At 38.0% G+C, this 23,984-nt stretch overlaps 2 protein-coding genes across 2 annotated transcripts; both read left to right on the forward strand.

Moving 5' to 3' along the window:
* Positions 1-5,822: 5,822 nt before the first annotated feature.
* LOC140241156 (echinoidin-like) lies at positions 5,823-16,620 on the forward strand. The gene is made up of 2 exons (XM_072320916.1): positions 5,823-6,077; positions 16,387-16,620. Exons 1-2 carry the CDS (start codon positions 5,823-5,825, stop codon positions 16,618-16,620), a joined length of 489 nt encoding a protein of 162 aa, XP_072177017.1.
* A 4,128-nt stretch (positions 16,621-20,748) lies between these two features.
* Positions 20,749-23,199, forward strand: LOC140241157 (alpha-N-acetylgalactosamine-specific lectin-like). Its single transcript, XM_072320917.1, has 2 exons — positions 20,749-21,003; positions 22,975-23,199. Exons 1-2 carry the CDS (start codon positions 20,749-20,751, stop codon positions 23,197-23,199), a joined length of 480 nt encoding a protein of 159 aa, XP_072177018.1.
* Positions 23,200-23,984: the final 785 nt, after the last annotated feature.

The following is a 23,984-nucleotide window of genomic DNA, read 5'->3' on the forward strand; positions in this document are numbered from 1 at the left end:
TTTTAAAAGTGCTAGTTTATGTGACTATGAAATTGAAATCAAATCATCAATTTGTCCGCACAGCATCAAGTATACCCATAGCAAACATTTTGCTCGCTTTGTAACATTTTCTTTCTGATCCTTCGTACATTACGCCACCAACAAAAGCCCCACTCAGCAGATCATGTCAAGTATGTTACATTTTGGAGTTGTCCAAAATGACACTCAATACAATTATTGTTCTCAGTCTAAATTAGTATTTAGTAATTAGTGATTAGTAATTAGTAATTATTAATTAGTAAAAAACGAATTTCGACCTTCCTCATCTATATCTACACGAAACTCAGCAAAGAAGGAAAGTTAACACTTTTTTGAGTTTTGATTAAAATCACTGTATTACATACCATATCGAGGCTAATCTAATTGGCCATTAAACTAGTGGGTCGATATAAAAGGAAACTTTACGCATGAGTGAACACATTCGATTTTGTCCTCCAAAGCACAAAATAAAAATTGAAAAAAATGTAACATGTCTCTCATTTGTGGAAATGCCTTTTAAGATAGCAATGACAACAAATGATCACTTTGACACAATGAGAGACATGAATTAAATAGCAAAAATAAGTTTTCGATCTCTTTATATCTTTATAACCTCAGTCAAAGCGGAGTTGGACACTGAAGGGGGAAGATAAGAATTTTCTCTCAACTCGAACGTCAAATGACACAGGGAGCAGGGGCACAATAAAGATGATTGAATAAACAGAATATCTTTATTTCATTATTTCAATTTAGTAATTTAAGAATTCATAAGACATATTCAAGAGTCAACTTTCATACACAATAATTATTGTTTGATGTGAGAAATCAATTCCACTTCCTACCGTTTTGGTTTATATTGCTTCTTCTCTCATTTCTTTTGAATCTGCATTTGACAGAAGATTCTTCATTTTCATCCATTGTTGGCCTTTACTGCGCTTTTTGATTTCAAAGATATTACAGAGGTCAAAACTTTATTTTTGCAACTTAATTCATGTTTTTCATTGTGTTTAAATTTGTTTTCCCCTTATTGTTATATGGAAAAGCAATTTCGAAGAGCACGCATGACTTACAACTTGCTAATTTTTACACTTTTTACCTTTGTGCCTTTGAAGACAAAAGTGAAATTTCACTCATGCATAAAATTTACCTTTTTATTGACCTACCAGGTTGAGAGCCAATTTAATTACCTGTTATACTGTATAGGGCCTTATACCTTATAAGGCACACAAGTCATACAGCCCACTATACATTAACTTTTAGACAAATATTCTATAACAAATATAAATTTGAAAAAAGTGTTTACTTTCTTCTTCTTTTTTTTTGGCCGAGTGTGTGTATATAAATACAATATATATAGGCCTACTAGGTGTTACAAAAAAACATTTCCCGCTTTTGATGCTTAATAGCTCGAAAACTGTATATCAGATAAAATTGTCATTGATATGAGTAATAGCTGAAGAGTGTACAGTTTAGTTGGAGGTGATTTGAATATGAAAACCAATACCAGTTCATGAAATCCATGATCAATTTCAAAGTTGGGTTCCAGATTCTGGTCAAATTTGAACCCTCTGGACAAAACCTGAACTTTACAGGAACTAATGATGTGTATGTGAGTATGTACTTACAATGACCCTGAACAATGGACCTGGATACCACCTGATCGGAGCTGAGCTCCAAGGCACATGAATGCTTATTAATTGTTCATGATGGATTGCCCTGGGCACTGTTAGTCTGAATTCCTAGCAAAGGGTGAAATGCATGCACATGAAAAAAGTAAGCACATGTTTCCATGTGCTCGCATAAACCACATTTCAGAACGAATAAAGACTAGCTATGATACCATATGGAATTCCTCATGAATAAATAGTGGAGCATTCAAATCCTCGTCACTGTCCAGGACCATTGTTTGGGTGTCAACTACACACTTCCATACACACCAACTGACTTCTGTGCAAAGTTAAAGTTTTCTACAGAGGGTTGAAAATAGAGCAAAATCTGAAACCTAACTGAAAATTTATGTTTAATTTCATGAAACTGAATTATGCTGTCATGTCAAAATTGCCTCCAACAAAATTGTACACTATCTGATGTATAGTTTTTGAACTATTCAAGATCAAAAGTGGGAAATGTTTTTTGTAACACCCAATATATATGAAGAGTTTGTTCGCAAAAACCGATAAGTCCATTTTTGAAGATTTTGATGAACGGTCTCTGTCATAAAGTACAAAACAGTAACTTTTAAATGATATATTGGTCACTAGATATTAAGGTATATTTTTTGATGTTGTGGTCAAAAGAAGCAAAAATTTCCTTATTATTCTCTTTATTTTTCTTGACCTTAAATCGCATATATCTCTATTTGGCAAATACGGACTTATCGGTTTTTGCGAACAAACTCTTCATATGCATATGTATGTATACATTTATATGTATTATGCATATAATATAACATTAATACATGTTTATATATATATCACGGGCGTCGATCTTTTCGCACTTTCGCAATTCAAATTGAACGGTCGGATGCACACTTTTTTGTGGACTATTCGGAAAATTGTCAATACCAAAAGACTCTGTAGACAGCTCGGACCTATCAAGGGAATTTCGAAGGCGATGGGGTATCCCCCTTCCATATGAGGAAGCTTTAGCATTTTTAGAATTGAAATTCAAAGATCTGGAGCGCAATCTTAGGGAAGATCCAGACATTTTGTGTAAAAGAAGTGTAGTTAGTTTGTCATTTATGTACGGAACTTGGGAATTTGCAGGTGCAGACCGTCGATGAAATATTGGAAAATTGTCAATATACACTATATACACTGCGCCTTGAGCACGTTAACTATGTGGAACTGGCGCATTATAAGTACCCTGTGTTATTATTATTATTATTATTATTATTATTATTATGGGTGCCAAGTATATTTAAGGGGACCTAAGGGGGGGGGGTTAGGGGCTTGCTAAAGGGGGACTATAAGGAAGGAGGGAGAGGAAAGAAAAAAGGTAACGGCAATAACGTTAGTCTCACATTTCAGTTTGAGAGGTCTGATAATAAGCTAGTTCGGAGTTAGCTCATGGGCGCATTGGTACGAATAACCTTTCTCTTTTCTCGGTCGGTTAGGGGCACTTCACTCGTTTTCAGAGCGACATAATGCATCAGCTTTACGTAACAATTTATGGAATTCACAATCCTGTTCAAACAAACAATAGAGTTGCGTAGACCATATGAGCAGAACGATCCATCAATTTACACTTGGGAAAGGATCCATTTCATTATTTTGCATTGAATGTATTGACAATTTCTTTCTATTGATATTGCCAAATACCACTTTTGCTGTCAGGTGGATGTGCTGGCAAGCAGCATTTATAAGCATTTATCTCATGAATAATCATTACATTACAGATGCTTATCCCAGTGAATTTAAAAACCATTATGCCTGTTGGTCCGAATGACCTTGTTTCTGCTCATGCGCAAAGTAGAACTACGAACTGGCTTATTGTGCAAAAACTGATTCCAACAGAAGGCGCCCTCATTCGTTGTGCTTTCAAGGAATTACGCAAGTAGCCGTTCCTCTTTCTGATTTCCACAGTGTGTCTGTTTAGGTTAAGGTCAAATACAAGTTGGGTTTCTTGCACTTTAATCATTGAATGAACCTGAAATTTGACGAAACTATCCATCCTAAGACAGGCTTGGTTAATAACCATGATAACGAAAATGTACTCGCAGTTCTGTACTGGTACTAGGTTGATAAACAACCACTCGAGCTAGAAAACGAGAATATCTCGGGGTCACATCAAACCCTGATGAGGACAAGAGAGTTGCGAATTCTGAATTCAGGTTTATCTACCTTCTACCTTCTACCGCTTGTCAACGGAACCGGTATCCTTGACCCCTGTATAGTCTTCCCTGAGTTGTTAACCGTATTTTGGTTATTCTGAGTATAAACAATAACCATGTTTTTATAGTATTATTGTAATACAAGAGGAAATTGATAGCTTGGTGAAAAATCAACTGGTAAGGGATGAGAATAAAAAATGATTTTGACGAGATGAAGGACACATAGAGACACATCGAGACAGAGAGAGAGAGAGAGGATGAAGTTGACGGTAGAGGGGTGTGGCATCCGTTGGCTAGTTGGAACAAGTTTGTATAAAGGAGATGAAAACTACCCCAGTGTTCATTCGTCTACCGCTGGTTCTTCTCAAGATTGTCTCTAATCGCATCTGAACCTACGGCTGTCACCACAGAATCTTTGTGAGTATGATTGCCTCATGGACATGATTGGAATACGAATTAGTTCACGTTAACTTCCGAGAGTAAATTATCCAGCAGAGATTTTCACACTTGAATTGCTCAGATATCTTTATTGAATCTGAATACACTAAAAAGAGAAAAAGGGTATCTTTTAGTTCATCGTCATGATCTCAAAATGAATTCATTGGTGGAAATTAACTCTTGGACATTTACAGAAAGTTGTTAACTTACTTAAAGGACAAGTCCACTTTCATATACATGTGGATTGAGTGAATGCAGCAATATTTGTAGAACACATCAGGAAAGTTTGGGGGAAAATTGGACAATCTGTTCAAAAGTTATGAATTTTTAAAGTATCTGCACAGTCACTGCTGGATGAGAAGACTACTAGAGTGTATGATGTCACATGCGTACAACATTATAAGGAAAATATAAATCGAATTTCACAAATGTTACTTTTTGAAAAAAAGTGCACATTTCTTCGACTGGTCAGTGACATTATGTTAAGGGTAATATTATTGCCCTTGCCTTCTGAACGAGGGAAGTCAAGTGTTCTTTTATTATGCGAGAAAAGTGAAAATATCTTGAATTTTCCTTATACTTTCTTTATAAGTGTATATGTGACATCACAAGCTGCAGCAGTCTTCTCATCCAGCAGTGACTAAGCAGAAACTTCAAAAAATTATAACTTTTAAACGGATTGTCCAATTTTCCTCAAACTCTTGCTGATGTGTTCTCTTAATATTGATGCATTCACTCAATCCACATGTCTGTGAGGGTGAACTTGTCCTTTAATCTAAAGCTGAACACACGACTGACTATACGCCACCTTCTGAAAAAAAAAAAATAGTAGTTCCAAACTCATTAATGACAGCGTAGTTATATATGAATTTATTCTGTTTGCTTTTTGATGTTCCTGACTAGTAACATTGACATCGTCAACCATCAATTAAGCTTGTAAATTTCTCTACACGTGGAAAGGCACGCTAGTCAGAAATGTGACGTCCTTATTGAAGACAGGTTTTAGTTCCAAGCTGCTGAGAAGAATTAGTGATATCCAATCTTAACCCTTCCTTCCTGTGTATACCATGAGATATCACTTGATAAAAGACGATTTTCGATTAGGGAATATCATTATCCATGATTAATGAACTCGTGTCTTCATTCTTATTCTTATTTTCTGCATCAATATCATGTAATTTTCATTGTCATTATTTTTAAGACGAGCACATTAATGATCATTACAATTATCGATAGGAAATATGAAGAATGTATAGGAAAGGAGATAAAGACAAAAAGTCCCCCCTTCCATTTTTAACTAATTGCTTTTGTTATGCCGCTTGATGCGTCTTTTCGTTGAAAGATGGGGATTTGATTTTATCGTTCGTCTTTTCTATTTCTTCAGTAAGAATAACTTTGCCAAGAACATGTAAGATACATACATGGGCAATATCATATTGTCATGTATTCAATCATAATTTTATATATGTTTTCAATTTCCCTCTTTTGTTTCATTGATGTCACAGAAAAAAAAATAGCCTTGAATCCTGAAACCATGAAGCTGACCGTTGCTTTTCTCGTGGTCCTGGCGTCCTACATGGCCGTTGGTGGCCAGGCGTGTGGGTGCTGTCCGGAGTACTGGACTGGGTTCCATGGCTCCTGCTATCGACTCTTCTTAGCGAGGAAAAACTGGCAGGAAGCGGAGAACCACTGTGTGGAACTCGGTGGTCATTTGACGTCGGTGCTGAGCGAGGCGGAAAATACTTTCCTCTACAATTACTGGCGAAACACGGTTTCAACTCCCGCATGGGTAAGCCAAGTTTTACTTTAATAATATCATACTATAATTGGCCGGGAAAACCTCAGAGTATAAAGTTTTCCGTTTTTTGTGTGTGAATGTATAGTCTCACTACAGGTAAAACTGTGTAGGATATGCAGGATGTCATTGGAATAGATAATTTTATATGAATTATTATAAAATGGGCTTTAGAATCTTTTCAATCTGATTGGTCAATTATGATGCATTGATTTTTACTGATCCACGCCAAGCCATGCGTAAGGGTAAAATCCGAATGCATGTCTGAAGTCTTGTAAAGTGTTGTAGGTGTACCGGACGCATGATGGGAAAAATGGTTTTATATCATGAATTTACGGCCCCATCTTATGACACAATAATGATGCACAGGCTTATTTCGTGGATCAGTGAGAATTGGATGCTCTCGTTTAACTTTGTTATAAACTCGCGCATCCAACATTATTCTTACCGATCCACTCTGTCCTGCCGCTGTATCATGTATACTGACGCGGATTTCATCACAAGTCATTCCTATACATATGGGTCTTTATGCTTTGTGATTTGCTTCGTTACTAATTCATTCCCGTCTCATGAAATGTGCAATACCAATATATCAAAGACGCCGTGTTCCAGTACATTACTGCATGTATTTAATAATCACATTCTAGGTTTTATCAGGCGGGACAGGGGAACATACAGTGTTCCATCCATTCAAGCCAAAAAGTTTGAAATGCTGATGGGATGAAAGCGGTTAAAGTTTATTATTCAATCAGCAAAAAGAGAAAGTAACCACTTTTTCAAGTTTATATTTCTCATAGATATTTGGCTAAAAGCTTGTGCATCATGTACCATATGAAAGGTAATTTAATTGACTATCAACCTGGTAGGTCAATAAAAAAGGGAACCTTTGCGCATAGGTGAACACCATTGTATTTTTCTTCAAAGGCACAAAAGTAAAGGTTGCAAAAATGAACAAGTTGTCATACATGCGTACGTGCTCTTCCATGTTACTATAAGAACAAAAGACAAATTTAACACAATAAAAAAGATGAATTAAGTTGCCCAAAAAATATCTATGATCTCTATAATATTCCTTGAAGCCCAAAAGATCAATAAAGGTAAAAAATTATGGAGGAAAAAGGAAGAGTCTTCTGTCAAATACAAATTCAAATGAAGTGTGAGAAGAAGCAATAATAACAGAAAAAGCAGAAATTTGAAGTGATTTCTCAAATTAAGAAAACTGTAATTTTTGATTGGTGAATTTGTCTCATGAATGCTGAAATTACTAAATTAAAGAATGAAATAAAGATATTCTGTTCATTTAACTTTCTTCGTGTCCTTACCCTCTTTTTCATTTGATGTTTCAGTTGACAAAATTTCTAATTTTTCCCTTTTTCAGTTTCTCACTTTGATTTTGGTAGAGATTATGAAGAGATAAAGAGAACGAAAAATTATTTTTGTCATTTCATTCATGTCTCCTTTTGGGTTAAACTGTTTCTTTTGGTATCATTGTCATCTTGAAGGGCATTTGCAAATGAAAGACGGCATGTCACTTTTTGCAATTTTTACTTTTGTGCCTTTGAGGACAAAAAAGAATGTATTCACTTATGCGTAAAGTTTCATTTATATTGACCTAATAGGTTGATAGCCAATTAAATCACCTTTCTTATGGTGTATGATACATTGATTTTCATCCAATTCTTCCATGAAAAATATGAACTCGAAAAAGTGTTTATTTTCCTTTTTTTTTGCTGAGTGTAGAAAGCAGTTAAAATCCTGATGATAGAACTGTGTGTAAATACCCCGACAGTACACTAGTTTGAGGTCGAGTGGTCGAAGTACAGTCTTAGAACAAATACTGATTACCGTCAATTCGTCACAGAAATCTCCCCTGAGAGTGAAATTAGTGAGCTTTATACTGTCGATTGTAATTTGTTTCATACAGACGTTTCATTTATCAGTGGTTTTAAGTACATTTTTATATGATGGGATGTTTTGTGATATAACTGACCCGCACATAATTATGCATCAAAATAACACTGTGATAACTCAAACATTTTTTTCGAAGTCATTGCTCTCACAGGTAAACAGTACCTTTAGGAATTTCTTTCGATTCCTTGGAGTTTGAAAAGCTAAAGGCCGTGTCACACCTTTCCCGGCAAGCCTTGCGTGCGACTTGCAAAGAACAATTTTTACTACCCGGAGGTCCCCGGAATGAGCCGCACATGACAGTACCTAGCACGTATCTCATCCGTAGTCACCCGGAGGTGTGCACGCAAATCTCTTTACCCGCAACCATGTTTAGGCCCTGTCACACCTTTCCGTGCAAGCTACGCAGGCTTGTTGCGTGTAGGTATTTTCCAGCATACCGACAATTTCTGAGGGCGAACAAGGATTTGGGCGAGTCAGTGCATGTGTGTTACTTGCTGGACGCGTCCTACTTAAATTCTACTTGCGGGTATACTGTGTGACCTTTGTACCAGTCGCGTGGGGGCTGACAACTCAGCGAATGAATTCCTCTGAAGGAATGGCAAAGTCCCACGGAATGTCATTGTCTTGGCTGCATACGGGGACTGCGAAGTACCTTCGTCGGAGCTGCCTGCGAAGTGCTGCCGCTAAGGGCCTCCTACTGGCGTTCTGCGTGGACCTCTGCGGGCATCCCCGCGGCTCACCCGGAAAAAAAGTTTTGGTCATGCTCAAAACTTGGTTGCGGTTAAATCGGACATGCGTGAGCACCTCCGGGCAACTACAGGCGAGATACGCTCTAGGTACTGTCAGGTGCGGACCAACTGCGGAGAGCTCCGGGTAGCAAATTTTGTTTCCCCGCAAGTCAAGCCGCAAAACTGCTCCAGATACAGTATGACAAGGCCTTGAGCATGCTCAAAACTTGTTCCGAGTTAGTCGTGGGGGTTCGTTCGCAGAGGTACACGCAGAACACCAGTAGGAGACCCTACGGCAGCACCTCGCAGGTACCTCCAGCGCAGGTACTTCTCAGTACCCATAAGTCGCTCGTAACAGAAAACGGATCGGTTTCAAAGCTGTCACGCAGGTCACACGGAATGCACCCAAGTAGAAGCTAAGTAGCACGCGTCTAGTAGGTAAGAAACAAGCGCGAAAATTGCAAACATTCTTGTTCGCCCCCGAGAAATGTTCTACGTGCTGGAAACTATACCTCCTCGCTACAAGCCCGCGTAGCTTGCCCGGAAAGGTGTGACACGGCCTTAAAGGGAAGGTAAACCCAAAGAACAATGTGGATTGAGTGAAAGCAGCAACATTAGTAGAACACATCAGTGAAAGTTTGAGGAAAATTGGACAATCGATGCAAAAGTTATGAATTTTTAAAGTTTTGGTGTTGGAACCGCTGGATGAGGAGACTACTAGAGGATATGACGTATGAGTGGACAACAATACAAAGAAAATATAAAGGAAATTCAACAAAAATTCACTTTTCTAGAATTATGAAAAAACAATGGACCAACCGCTTTCAGAAAGCAGGGGGAATAATTGCTACCCTTAACATATATCAATATCAAGTTGATGGAATTTGTAATTTTCATGAAAAATGGATTTTTGCAGAATTTTCTTTATATTTTCTTGGTATTGTTGTCCACTCATACGTCATAACCACTAGTAGTCTCCTCATCCAGCCGTTCCAACATCAAAACTTTAAAAATTCATAACTTTTGCATCGATTGTCCGATTTTCTTCAGACTTTCACTGATGTGTTCTACTAATGTTGCTGCTTTCACTCAATCCACAGTGTTCTTGGGGTTTATCTTCCCTTTAACACTAGTACAGTTAAGAATTCTAGCATAAGCCCGCCGTACACTATAAGACTCACGACTATACTACTGACAGACTTTGGATCTGAAATAAACAAGCGTGTTTATTCTGAAGCTACTGTGATTTACTTCTGATCCAAAGTCTGTCAGTCGTATAGTGGTGAGTCGTATAATGTGCGGCGGGCTTTAGAGTCACTCTGCGATTGAGTAGAACGCTAGAACAGGAAAGCAGCCATCCTGGCAAGTTTAGGCAAGAATTCTGATTTTTTTTTTTTCATGAGTAATGGGTAAAACAAACGCAGATGAAGTACAACGGATCACTTGGATTTTTCTTCATATTTGTGTCTTTGTTCTGTTTTATTGTTTTACAGTATAAAATTGAAATAAAATCAAAACCTGGAAAAGTACCCGGAAGAAGAGTAAAGTGATACAGAATAATAGGATCCTAAATAATCAATGGGCCGAACCTATAAAAACTAGCAATTCCTTGTGCTAGCCTTTTGCTTGAATCCGTACATTCATAACAATAAGCAAAAAATATTGCTTGCTGCCCGCAAGCATGCAGGAGACCAAGCATTTGCATAAACGGACTTTTTGCTTGTTTGTTGCTAGCAATTGCTTACGATTTTCCAAGCTCTGTAAAGCGAGCTTGCGCTTTTTCTTAACTGGGACATTGGGCCGAATGCCTAAAATGCACAAGCACAAGCTCGGGTAGTTAAAAATCTAGGTCAATATAACCTTTTGCTTGTACTTCTACCTTTTGTTTGTCTTGCAATTTGTAATTGCTTTCGTTTTCAACAAAAGGGACGTCACGCCTGTCAGCCTGTGCGAACACAAGAACAAAAGCGGGTATGAGAGCATGTATTTGAAAGGGCGTGTGTGTGCCGAAACTTTCCTGACATGCCAAAAGAGCTATGAAATGACATTCATATGCACGCACACAGACGCACACACACATCTCTACACACACACACGCACACACACGTACTGGCTGATTCCCATCACTGCTTATATGTAGCCCGGATGCGCTGCCAGGTCGCACGTGCAGAGAGGTCTCCTTGCTCTCCACAGATGTCAGACATCCTACCTTCTCATCACATTTTGAGTGCTAACCACTGGACATTTCCGTTGTTGAAACGAAAATGTTTCTTTCACTATTTAGGAGGAATTGTATATTTATACCACTTCTGCACAAGTTTGGTCTTTCTTTATAAGAATATGAAAATTGTACTTCTATAAGGGAACGTCCCAGTTATTAAAGGTACTAGCCCACATTTGCAAACCCACGAAAATCAAAACTGCATAAAACAGGTCCAATATGACTTCAAGTACAAGTTATAACAGTAACATACCTCACCTGTCGCTCTTTGTCTATACCATTCGATAAAAGAGAGAAAATCATCGTTTTAAAATCAATTTTCAAACCGGGTCAACCCGACCCAAAATCGAATTACGAGCGCGGGCTATAGCTATAACGTACATTGTACATGTAACACGTACGTGGACCGGAGCTAGCGAGCGTTATACGCATGTATACGGATTACGGTGCATTTTCATTTATTTTTATGAAAGTGATGGACTAATTGGAACGAAATTTTGCACAGGTGTTACTGCAATCATACCCAAACTCCATGCTAACTATGAGACCAATTGCTGCAGGTTTACAAATGTGAGCTAATACCTTTAAAGCAAAACCTCAAGTTCATTATTTTATAGATCTTTTAAAATCGTAAGCGATTGCTAGCAAGAACAAGCAAAAAGTATGTTTTATGCATACGTTTCAAGCAAATGCTTGGTCTCTAAAGCAATTTTTTTGTTCTGTTTGCTGATAACAAGCAATTATTGCTTTTGTGCTTATACTTACTTGCTCGCAAGCAATATTATTATTGCTTGTTTTTATTCAAACGGATTCAAGCAAAAGGCTAGCACAAGCATTTGCTAGTTTTTATGCATCTGGCCCCATTGTTATGTTTAGTTGTCCATGGCGGATAAGGCATTAATGAAAGCAAGAGATTTTTAAGCAGACATTTTTCCGACATGTTTGTTAAAATTATAAATCATATCCTACAACTTTCATTTGTAAAGGGATACAAATCGCAGAAATCTCACATCTCAACCTTCACCTCTCTTTTACACCATTTCAGTTATTGTCGTTGGCCCCGTTTCAGGCCACCGTGGTCAAAACGGGATGGACTTAAAGGGGCATTCCGGACGATTTTCATAATTTCACATCATGTAGTACATAAATCAACAGCTTCATGTATAGATTTGTAGAATTTATTGTGGTTCTTGAGTAGAGAAACAGTACTTTCAAAAACCTTAAACAAATTACACTGAACAAAGATGATGACATAGGAGCCTCACATATCTCAGAAATGTAGCAGTGTCATCCATTACAATACCGCATGCTTGCAAGCTCACCTGTGTGTAATCTATGCGTGCCTTCTTCTTTTGAGCTGCTTCCTTGAGCCACATCTCATGCATTCTTATGGTGAGGCTGCCATGTCATCATCCTTGTTCATTGCAATTTGTTATAAACTTCGAAAACATTCTTATTTTTCATCCCAATCATCATAAATCCTGAAACTCTGTACCCAGTATAACTAATTTATATATGTTCAAATGTAAAAATTTGAAAATCATCCGGAGGTCTCCTTTAAAACGACGCAGTGAGACGGGATAGGCAAACGCGACAGGCCCTGATTGCCGTGGAAGCCTTGTCAGATTTTTAAACTGTCAAAAAATTTGCCACTGCAGTCCAGGTGGTAATGAGGAATTTTGTATGCTGTAATAAACGGGGTGAACGCAACAAAGCGGGGCGGCGCGTAATAGGTTGTAACAAGACGTGGAGGCTGTCCGTAGCGGGACGCTACTGAAAATATTGATAGTCCAGCCTGACCGGACGCCGTGAGAAAAGCGTCTGATAGCTAATGCCCCAGTCACAAAGTGCTTTGCGATGGGTTACGTCCGCCGCGGATAGATACGAATGAGTGAACGCAGGGGGACGCAGCGTGGACGCAGGCATCCGCAGGGACGTATGTAGACGTAACTGTCCGTAACTCATCCGTAAAGAAACGCAAAATGACGGCGCCAAGCCTGCGAAATTTTGAAATGTTCAAAATTTCGCAGAGGGATTCTACGGATGTAGACTTTCGCAAGTAACCGTAAACAAACGTAATTATCCGTAACTGAACGTAACTATCCGTAGCCTGGACGCAGACCATCCGCAAAAAATTTTACCTCCCGTCCGTTTGCGTTCGTTTACGTCCACCGTAAGTATCCGAAAGTAATCGCAAGTTAACGTATATCAACACTTTCGTCCGCTTACGTATATTTGCGGACAGTTACGGATGCTGCGGAAGATTACGTCCTTCGACGTTTTCCGTTTTCCACTCGCATTGGAACACAGAGACTCGTTGGAAGCCACACAACTCGTGTTGCCAAGCTGCAGCGCATTTACCTGAAGGAATGCTACAATACAGTCGGAGCAGTGGAGAGGCAGAACCGCATGGTCAAATTATGACATTTCTACCACAAATGGTCATTTTAGGTGGCACCCATATACTCATGACATCGGTTGACCCTTGGTGTTGAACTTTTTTTTTTCATGCACTCTTTGAATGTATATTTTTCGAAAAGGCAATATTTTGATTACGGGAAGGGGTGACAGCATTTCATTCACTTTTCTGGCCGGGAAAGGTGTGTGACAGCGATAACTATATCCAATTCTCTATGTCAATGGTATGTCAAAATTCTCTATGTAGGGGATGGGGTGAGAGCATTTCATTCACTTTTCTGGCCGGGAAAGGTGAGTGACAGCGATAACTATATAAAATTCTCTATGTCCATGTCAAAATTCTCTATGTCAATGATATGTCAAATTCTTCAAACATCCTCTCTTTCTTATTATTTGCGGATGATAATAATGTGTTTTATCTGATTCTGATTCTGATCGATTAACACATGATACTTTAAACTGTGAATTAACGAAGTTACTCTATTGGATAAGAGCGAACAAACTGTCAATAAATTTGCAAAAAACTGCAAGAAAAAATGCATGCTGTTCAGTAATTCGCTAGAAAATCTACCGAGAAACGTTTTCCTGGAAGACACGGTCATAGACGAAGTCTCTTCCATCACATTTCTAGGTTTGATTCTGGACAATAAACTTATACCCGGGGTTTGCATATTGATTCTGTTTGTCGTGTTATTTCAAGGAATATAGGTATCATAAACAAAATTAAATTTTATCTTCCCAAAAATTTACATTTTATGTTATATTCTGCTTTGATACTACCTTACTTAAACTATGGTATACTCGCATGGGGAAACACTTTTTCTAAATATACAGAAAGAATACTATTATTACAGAAAAAAGCTCTTCGTATCATTTGTCACGAATCGTGGAGAAGTCATACTTATAATTTATTTCACGAAAATAATATTTTTAAAATTTGACCTTTATCGTTTGCAATTAGGACAATTCATGTATAAACTCACCAACCATTCTCTCCCCCTTGTGTTTGATTCCATGTTCTTAAAGAATGAAACTGTTCATGCATATCCAACCCGTCAATCCCATGAATATCATTTGCCTTTGACTAGTGAGGACGGTTTTTGCAAAATCTTTATTCTCCTTTTCTGGACCAAAATTCTGGAATTCTTTTGATAATAATGTAAAAGAAGCTTTAATTCTTAATACATTTTCTTTAAAGTTAAAGAATTATTCAAAAACATCGTATGCAGCAAAATGAATTATTATTTTTTTTTTTTTTACTTTTGATTTTCAAAATCGTCTGTGCGTCGGTAACCTCACTACTCTTTGTTTATCAGCGAGCCTCTGCCTCCAGTGCCCTGGTTATGACCCACCATTTCCCTCTCCTCCTCCCCCCCCCCGTCCACCTCGGACTTCCTACCTCCCTTACTATCTTTCTATTCTCTCATCAATCTTTCCTTACAAGAGAGCCTCTTTGTGTTTGTTAATGTGAGTTGGTATGTGTGCATGTATGTGTGTATTACTCTGTCTGTCTTCTTTTTTTTTTACTACCGTTAAGGGATATTGTTGTTGTTGTTGTTGTTTTTGCTATTATATTTTTTTTTTCTGTATGAGGGGACTGCATTCTACAAGCCCTGTTTTTTAGCAGTCCCCTCCATTTCCAGCAATATTGTTTATGCATTCACCACAGTGACGTAACAGTTATTTGTATCTCTGTTGATAATTTACCTGTATCTCTTTTACAATGTTATTTTGTTCATCGCATTGTGGTACTGATTTCATGACATCTGTGTATTCGAGTGTTTCATTGTATTTCTAATTGTTTTGTTTGATGGAAAGGAAATAAATCAACTTGAATAAATGAGAACGAATTTGGTATTTCTCTATAGTCTTACCCACTTTACGCTCCATGGAATGTGTATTACATTTTTGTATATATATATTGTGCTTGGGTGTGGGAGGGGTGTTTGAATGTCTTGATGTCTTTTTTTTTTCTGGAAATTTAATAAGCATTACTCCTTAACAAAACCCAATAAGTCATGAATATCGCTGCACAACGACAGCGTAACCACAGTTTGTCTATTCCATGACTGTAAGTAATAATTTTCTTACTCTAATGTTTAACTTATCGATCTATATTGTATTATATTTGTGGTATAATTATGTTATGTATTCTTTACATTTATGAAGTTTATTCATATTTGAGTTGCACAAATAAAATTTAAGCCTCAAGTTCAAAATTTCATATATCTTTTATCATTGCAAAGCAAATTAAAGGATTACGATTTTTTTCACAAATTGTACGTAATTGAATTTCAGTTTTCCCCAGTCATGCCAGTGCACAATGTAAGACAGTCCACTATGTGATAACCTTGCTGTCATAACACACTGACTTAGCAGGGATCGTCACAGAAAACAATACTGTCCATAATTATCTATAACAATCTGTAACTATCCCTAACTATACGAAAATATCCGCAACTCTCCGTAAGTGTTCAGAACTATTATGTGCCAATTCGTAAGAATATCCGCAAATGGACGCAAGTATTCGCATCTGATCGTATTTGTCCGTATCACCCGCACTTTTTCTCGGTATGTTTTGAATAAATTTTCTAGTGACGGCAAAGGATCCGCGGGAGTCCGCAATAGAAATGACTTTTTTGGACGTAACGCCGGACGCAGAGCATTATGTGACTGGGGCTTAACTGTTCACCGGGGCGAGAACTAGAACAAACAAGACTCGAATGCGAGGGGGAGAAAAACAGCAAGATGTCTCATCCATCCACGACGCACTGCGTTTCGGGCAAATGAGGCTTCCGTGGCCGCTGAGAACATGGTGTAAATGCAGCTAAAAAAAAAAACAACAAAAGAAAACAACACACAAATCTAATACGACGATTGTTCTTCAGTGTGATGCTGTGTGATGCTGAAACGTTCTGTAATGTCTGGACTAATAAGTCGATCTTCTGTGTAATTTTCATTATCGTACCCCATCAACTTAATCATGGCTAACCAACAGGTTTTGATTGTATAACGCATACCCTAGGGCTTCTGGACTGGTTACAATGACCGAAGTACCGAGGGCGATTGGGTCTGGAGTGACCAGTCCAGTTCTACGACGCCGTATACCAACTGGCGCAGTGGTCAGCCGGACAACCACCGTGGGAACCAAGACTGCGGCAAAATCTGGTACACAGGAAGCGTGTCGGATACAGCCAGAGACTGGGATGATGGCACTTGTACAGTACTTGGAGACTACATCTGCAAGCTGACATTTTGATTTGTAGGACCCATGCAGTAACGTAACGCGTCGATTATTGCTCCAATTTTTGCGTTAGTGATATGCGTCGATTATTGCGTCATTTTTTTTTTTTTTTGCATTAGTATTTGTCATCATCTATTTTCAGTTTCATACAATTCTGCCTGCCCTGCTCACTATTATTTTCGTCTCGTAAATCATATCATATCATATCATATCATATCATATCATATCATATCATATCATATCATATCATGTATCATATCATATCGTATCATTTTGAAAATTCCATGCCCTAACGCGAAATCTGACTAATTTTCAGACATTTAACCCTATTTCCGTATTCTATTTATGTATATTAACTTGAATTTGTAAGGAAGACCAGGGAATTCCAGGAACGACAACGCAATAATTTACCATCATAGAATTCCGATTTAAATAATCAAGGAGGTTCGAGTGAGTGCGTTACAGCAGTCGTATTCCCTTTGATCCCATGCTCCGTGCCGCCACTCAAAACGCTATAGTAGTAGTAAGTGCCAAAGTATGTGTCAAACTGGATCTGCCCCACAGATAGGAAGACAGTATGGATTAAACGTTTGATTAAACAATGAACAACGTACTACTTTCTGTCTTTATGATGGCAAACCAATCATACTTAGAAAGATCGAGGGGTATATAATATATAGTAAAAACACAGGAATGTGGAGTTTCATACCGTATTAAAACTCAGCTTTACACTCGTGCACATAATTATTTTGGATGGGATTGAATCTTGTTTTACATGCTTTAACGTTGAGGTGAAGTTTCATTTCATTAAATACATAAACAAAAAAGTAAAACATATCCGATATGACGTCAGCGTCAATTATGAATCTTCAGATTACTCAGAAGAAATTGCGGAATCGAACGCCGAACGGTATAAAAAGGGACAAATGCAACAGTGGAATTCTTCTGTGCACACGTGGAAATTTGACAGTTATATGAATGATTCAACAGAATTTATGTTCGCTCTTGTAGCATAACGAAAAAACACTTGATTTACATCTTTCAGAAAGAAAAGGGAATAATACTTGTATTTATGTCAGTAAAAAGAGTCAATGGAATGTGTACTTTTCATGAAAACCGAAGCTTGTTCGTGTAATTCTCCTCATATTTTTAAATTTCTGTTATATGCTGTTGTCTACAATAGCATCATCAAGTGTAGCATTGTGTAGCATTCTTCTTATCCAGTGATGACGGCACGGAAACTTTAAAAATTCTACCTTTTGAATCTTTTGCTTCCTCTATACCGTCGAAATATACGTTCTTCATATAATGTCTTTGGTATTTTTTGTTTATCCCGGCAGATGATGTAAACTCTAGAACGCAGTTTAACAGATGTTAGTATGATATATACCGGATTGCCGAACCTCCCCTGAGAAGATATCTAACTGGAATTGATTTATAAGATGGTGGAAATTGGCGATTGTTAATTAGATATAGGTACTTGCTTTTCTGGCAGGAAAAAAAACCCAACAAAACCCAACAAAACAAAACAAAACAAAACAAAACAAAACAAAACTAATACCATGATTTTGAACAATGTTTTTTTCTTAGATTTAGGAAATTCATACTTTTTGTAATATTGTGTTGGTTTGTATAAGAAATAAAGTTTGATTTGAATCTCAGTCCGACTATTGATATGATCATGGAAAGTTTGATGAGAAAAGAGTGGAAGAATATGCATATTTTTTTTTTTAAATCTTGATGAGGACTTGCATCACAAAAATGAATTGGATTGTATCTCACTCGACCATTTCTGTTTTACCAATAACATGAAGTCAAAGTTATTTTTTTCAGGTAATTATATATATATATATATATATATATATATATATATATATATATATATACATATATATATATATATATATATATATATGCGTTTATAATGAGAAATAAAAGGGAGCAGTAGGCGTGGCTTGATTTTAGGAGGTATTCAAATGGCCAAGCTTTCGGTTTAGTAGTGGACCTTCAGGGCTGCATTAGCAGACAAGAGGTTTAATGACTCCTTACACCATCACTCTGCCTAAAACAGTGCTTGCAGGACGCAGAGGTACAATGTGTGTGGAAAACACTGCGTCTGTATAGGGTACATGCCCTTCATCGATATTATTTATTTATTATTGTATATTATATATATATATATATATATATATATATATATATATATATATATATATATATAGAAACAAACATATCTCAGGGAATATTTTATAATTTCAATAACTTTCTGATGCACAGATTTTGTTGCATATTTGGAAAACTGACACTCCCAAATAGTCTATAGAGCGGGATAAGGGGACGGTCGGACGGGGTAGGGTATCACACCTCCAATTTGATGGAGCTTTTGCATTTTTAGAATTGAAGTTCAACAATCTGGAGCACACTTTTAGTGGAATATCCGGAAATGTTTGTATAAGAGATATGTAGTAAGTTTATCATTTATTGAGGGAACTTTAGAATTTGTTGGTGCAGACTTTGAATTAAAATATTCTGAAAATTGTCATTCTAAAATGGGTACCAAGTATATTTAAGAGGACCTAACGGAGGAGGGTAAGGGGCTTGCTAGGGTCTATAAAGGGGGGCCTAGGAAAGAGGGAGAGAGAGAGAGAAAGAGAGGTAGCGGTAATAACGTCGGTCACACTTTCATTTTAAGAGGTTTGCTCCGCAAAACTGATTTCAACAGAATGCGTCCTCCTACGTTCTGCTTACCAGTTCAGATATAATTTTATGCAGGAATTACGCCAGTAGCCGTGTCTCTTTCTGACTTCCAGAGTTATCTGTTTAGGTTAAACGTGTTAAATCTCCACTCTGTAGCAGTCAAATACAAGTGGGGTCCCTTGTACTTGAATCATGGAATGACCCTGAAATTTGATGAAGCTATCCATCCTTAGCCAGCCTTGGAAAATACTCGCAGTTCTGTTCTAGTACTATACAAGGTTGATAAACAGCCACTCGAGAGAGAAGAAAAGGATGTTTGTCGGGGTCACATCAAACTTTGATGAGGATAAGAGAGTTGTGATTTCTGATTTTAAGACAGATCTACCTATAGTTTGTCTGTCCTTGACGGCGCCCTGATCATTGACATTCGCGTCGTCCACCCAGAATTTGTTACTGTCCCTTTGGTTATTTTATATCATTGAGCCGACATCAATGTATAATAGTTTTTATGAGAATTTATGTGATTGGAGAGAGAGAGAGAGAGAGAGAGGGGGGGGGGGATGAGGTTGATGCAAGAGGGATGTGGCTTTCGTGGGCTGATTGGAACAAGTTTGTATAAAGGAGATGAAAACTACCACAGTGTCTATTAGTCTACCGCTGGTCCTTCTGAAGATTGTCTCCAATCTGTTCTGAACGGCTGTCGTCATAGAATTTTCGTGAGTACCAATTACTTTCCATGATCGGAAGAAGGATTAAATAGGGAAATTGACACTTTGGGAGTGTCCGACTGTTTCTTTACGCTTTCAACATAGATAAGCTGAAAATAGTAAAGCATACACTGTAATATCTAAGCCTCCACTTGATCTTATTGTTATAATGTTTATGGAAGACATATTTCATAACGTTTCTAACTGCTGAGAAGAACTAGTCTTTAGTAGTCTCGTCCCTTTCAATAATTATCACGAGGCCACTAAATAAAAGAGGACATTTCCATTCAGAAATTGATCATTACTGAGGATATATAAATCTCTTTATTCTTAGCCTTATTTTCCGCATCATCACCATGTAAATCTCATCGTTACCGTACATTTATATCATGAACTATTCCGTGATCCTGTCATTATTGACCAGTAAAAGTATTGTAAGACAAAGAGATGAAAGAAAAAAAAAGTGTTGCTCCCTTCATTATTACCTAATTGCTTTTGTCATACCCTCAGAGGTGTCATTGGTTGACAAGTGTGGAGCTCTGGCTGTATATTAATCGTCTTTTTTGTTTCTTCTGGGAGAAGAGTTTCGCCAACCACATGCCGGAACACATAGGCAATATCCTATAAACCTGTCTTCAATAAAATTAGAGGTTGATAATTGTTTCAAATTTTCATGCTTTTTTTTTTTTATCGTTGATCGCACAGAAAAAAGCTAATTAGCTTCTCGAATCCTGAAACCATGAAGCTGACCATTGCTTTTCTCGTGGTCCTGGCGTCCTACATGGCCGTTGGCGGCCAGGCGTGTTGCTGCTGTCCGGAGTACTGGACTGGGTTTCATGGCTCCTGCTATCGGCTCTTCTTAGCGAAGAAAACCTGGCAGCAAGCGGAGAACCACTGCGTCCAACTCGGTGGTCATTTGACATCGGTGCTGAGTGAAGCGGAAAATACTTTCCTCTACAATTACTGGCGAAATACTGTTTCAACTCCTGCACAGGTAAGCAGTAACTTGCGTTAAAGGTGGGAAATGGTGGGAAGGCGTTTTCCCCTCTCAACACTAGGAGATTTCGCAATTGTAGAACCAAAACTTAGAAAAACTGATGCGCAATCCGGGGGGGGGGGGGGGGGGGGGGATATGTGACAATTTTTCAATCGAAAGTCAGAAAGCTCAATATTAAAAGACATTGCGAATGCCTAATTATGGTATCTGTCATAATTTTTCTCCGCGTCTGTCTCTCCATTATAGTGTACTAAAAGTCTATGGTGCTGGACCAACGTGGAATGATGCGGAGCGCTAACATTTTTAGAATTGAAATTCAGTGATCTGGTGCTTGTTTTTATTGGAATGAATGGAAAATTATGAATCTGAGGAAGAAAATTGAATATTCAGGGAGTATGGATCTCTAAATTGTGGTACACGTATCTATCACCTCTTTCCCTCTTCCTTTTTACCTCGATCTTCAATTAATCGTTACTTTGCAATAAGACTACTGGGATGAGCAGAAGGGTTGGATATACCCCCTCCTACTCGAGGGAGCTTTAGGACTTTTTAGATTAAAATTCAACGATCCTTAGATCCTTAGATGAAGATAAAAGGAACTTCACAAACCCCTAGGATCTTAATCCTAGTAGCAAGTGCACCTTCCTTGTTCTGTTCTGTAATACAATAATGTACAATTTTCCATGACTTCTGGAGGAGCTATGCATGTCAGGTGTTCTTTAGCATGTTTAGTGTACAAGTGAAATAGACTTTTCATGAGTTGTTCCGACCTAATCGTCTTCTTTATCACCCCTAAATATAAGTGATTTGATTATCAAGGTGCATATTACATTAAGGTCTAAAGTGTATTACATTAAGGGTTGTCTCCGGTATCAACATTTAGGGTTAAAATGTATTACTTTAATAGTAGGGTTTAGTCGATTATAACATTTTGCGTTCTTATTATGTTTAGAGCTGATACACATCTCAACTCTTGCTGTCTAAAGGGAATTCCAGAAAATGAATGAAGTTTAGGTCATAAATCTGTTATGCACAACACGGTAGACAATCATCTTCCGGGTAGCATCAAAAGAACCTCAAGTTTGATATTTTAAAGGATTTACCTCTTCTAGAGGATACCCCGAGTTCTGTGGTTTAAAGGGTTGATTTCACTGAGCACGCGAACGATTTACGGGGAACAGACCATAGAACTCGGGGTAATCTCCCGAGATTTTTCGGAGAAGATTAGTACTACATCATTATACAGGTTAAAGTTAAGCCGGTTCTGTGTAAATCTAATAAGCCAGTTCGGGGTTCCACTTTGAGCATGAGCAGAAAAAAGGTCATCTGTACCAGCAGAGCATGGTGGTTTTTAAATTCACTGAGATAAGCATCTGTAATGTAATGATTATTCAAGTGATCCCTATAAGTGGTGCTTGCCAGCACATCCACCTGACAGCAAAAACGGTGTCTGACAATATCAATAGAAAGAGATTGTTAATAACATTCAATGCAAAATAATGAAATGGATGCTTTTCAAAATGCCAATGGTAGGATCATTCTGGTCACCTGGTCTATGCAAGTTCATCCTTTATTTGAACATGACTGATGAATTCCATAAATTGTTACGTTGGGCAAGCTCATGCCTTCTGTCGCTTGAAACTAGTGGAGTGCCTAATCAACTGAGAAAGAAGAAAGGTCATTTGTACCCATGTGCCCATGAGCTAACCCCGAACTGGCTTATTGTTGCCGAATGTTACTCTGTGTTTGGTTTTCAGAGAACTCTCGGCGAACATCCGAGTCGAGTTTTCAAACACTGGCTTTAAATACCCCGTCTTGACAAGAGTAAATCGTATAGTGAGGTTACTAGGTATTGTTTCACTGGTTTATAGTAATGTGTTGCATCCAACACATTGTTTCGACCTTGCTGAGCATTCGTTTGCCAGTCAACTATACAGAATTTGTTTTATGAACACACTTTTCATATAGGGGTTCTGGATTGGTTACAACGACATCAGGACTGAAGGTAGGTGGGTCTGGAGCGATAATTCTTTTCGAGCGCTCCGTATACCAATTGGCGCCAAGGTCAGCCGGACAACCATCAAGGGAGCCAAGACTGCGGCAAAGTATGGTACACCGGGGCTGGCTCGGATACTGCCAGAGACTGGGATGATGGCGGATGTGGAGTTCGCGAAGACTACATCTGCAAATTGACCTTTTAATATCAGTATAACCTGTGACGTCATTGTGTATCTTTTATTGCGTCAGATGTTGCTTTAGTAGTGTATAGTTGCGCCAACTGTTGTGCCATTATATTCTCCAATCTTATTCCATTCAATAGTATTCCGTCACATAGTTTTTCGCTTGAATGTTGAATCCAAAACCCTCAAACAAACGCTATAAATCATTTCAGGTCTTAACCCTATTACGTTTCCCCCATTGCAATCGTCTTTATGTAAATCCGCAATGCATGAAATGTCTTGCGCAGTTCGAGGGAATGCTAGTAGGAGACGGTAATTATGCAGATCCACTTGATTTCCCCATCATGGTGCTGTATAGTCTGGTCTCATCTCATGGTTTATAACTTACAAAGATGTATAGGCTCTGAGTTTTGTTTGAAATAAGGACAATTAATGTCCACCGTGCAAATGCTACAACTGTTGCCGATTAAAGCAAATTACCGCAAAGATATTTCGTGTGAGAAGTGTCAATATTTGGCAGCATTGATCACTTTCATATTTTGTTTTCATGTGGTCGATCCACTGATGATGATTCCTTCAATGAGTCATTTATTTCAAATATCCTACATTCAATATTTCTCTCTGTATTTCTATGATAATCACGAATCTCTCATGCACCGCAAATTCACAGGCACACGAAAGTGCAACATACTCACGCAAACACACACACACACATACACACACACACACACACACACACACACACACACACACACACACACAAGATTCCGAAGAAGAAACCACAGCGAGAAGCAACGA

The sequence above is a fragment of the Diadema setosum genome, chromosome 17 (assembly GCF_964275005.1).
Source record: "Diadema setosum chromosome 17, eeDiaSeto1, whole genome shotgun sequence".
NCBI lineage: Eukaryota > Metazoa > Echinodermata > Echinoidea > Diadematoida > Diadematidae > Diadema > Diadema setosum.

Bases quoted from the DNA above. Each gene is read 5' to 3' on its own strand.
- LOC140241156 (XM_072320916.1), top strand. From the start codon at position 5,823: ATGAAGCTGACCGTTGCTTTTCTCGTGGTCCTGGCGTCCTACATGGCC. The intron at 6,078-16,386 runs GTAAGCCAAGTT...CGCATACCCTAG, and splicing joins CGGTTTCAACTCCCGCATGG to GGCTTCTGGACTGGTTACAA.
- LOC140241157 (XM_072320917.1), top strand. From the start codon at position 20,749: ATGAAGCTGACCATTGCTTTTCTCGTGGTCCTGGCGTCCTACATGGCC. The intron at 21,004-22,974 runs GTAAGCAGTAAC...CTTTTCATATAG, and splicing joins CTGTTTCAACTCCTGCACAG to GGGTTCTGGATTGGTTACAA.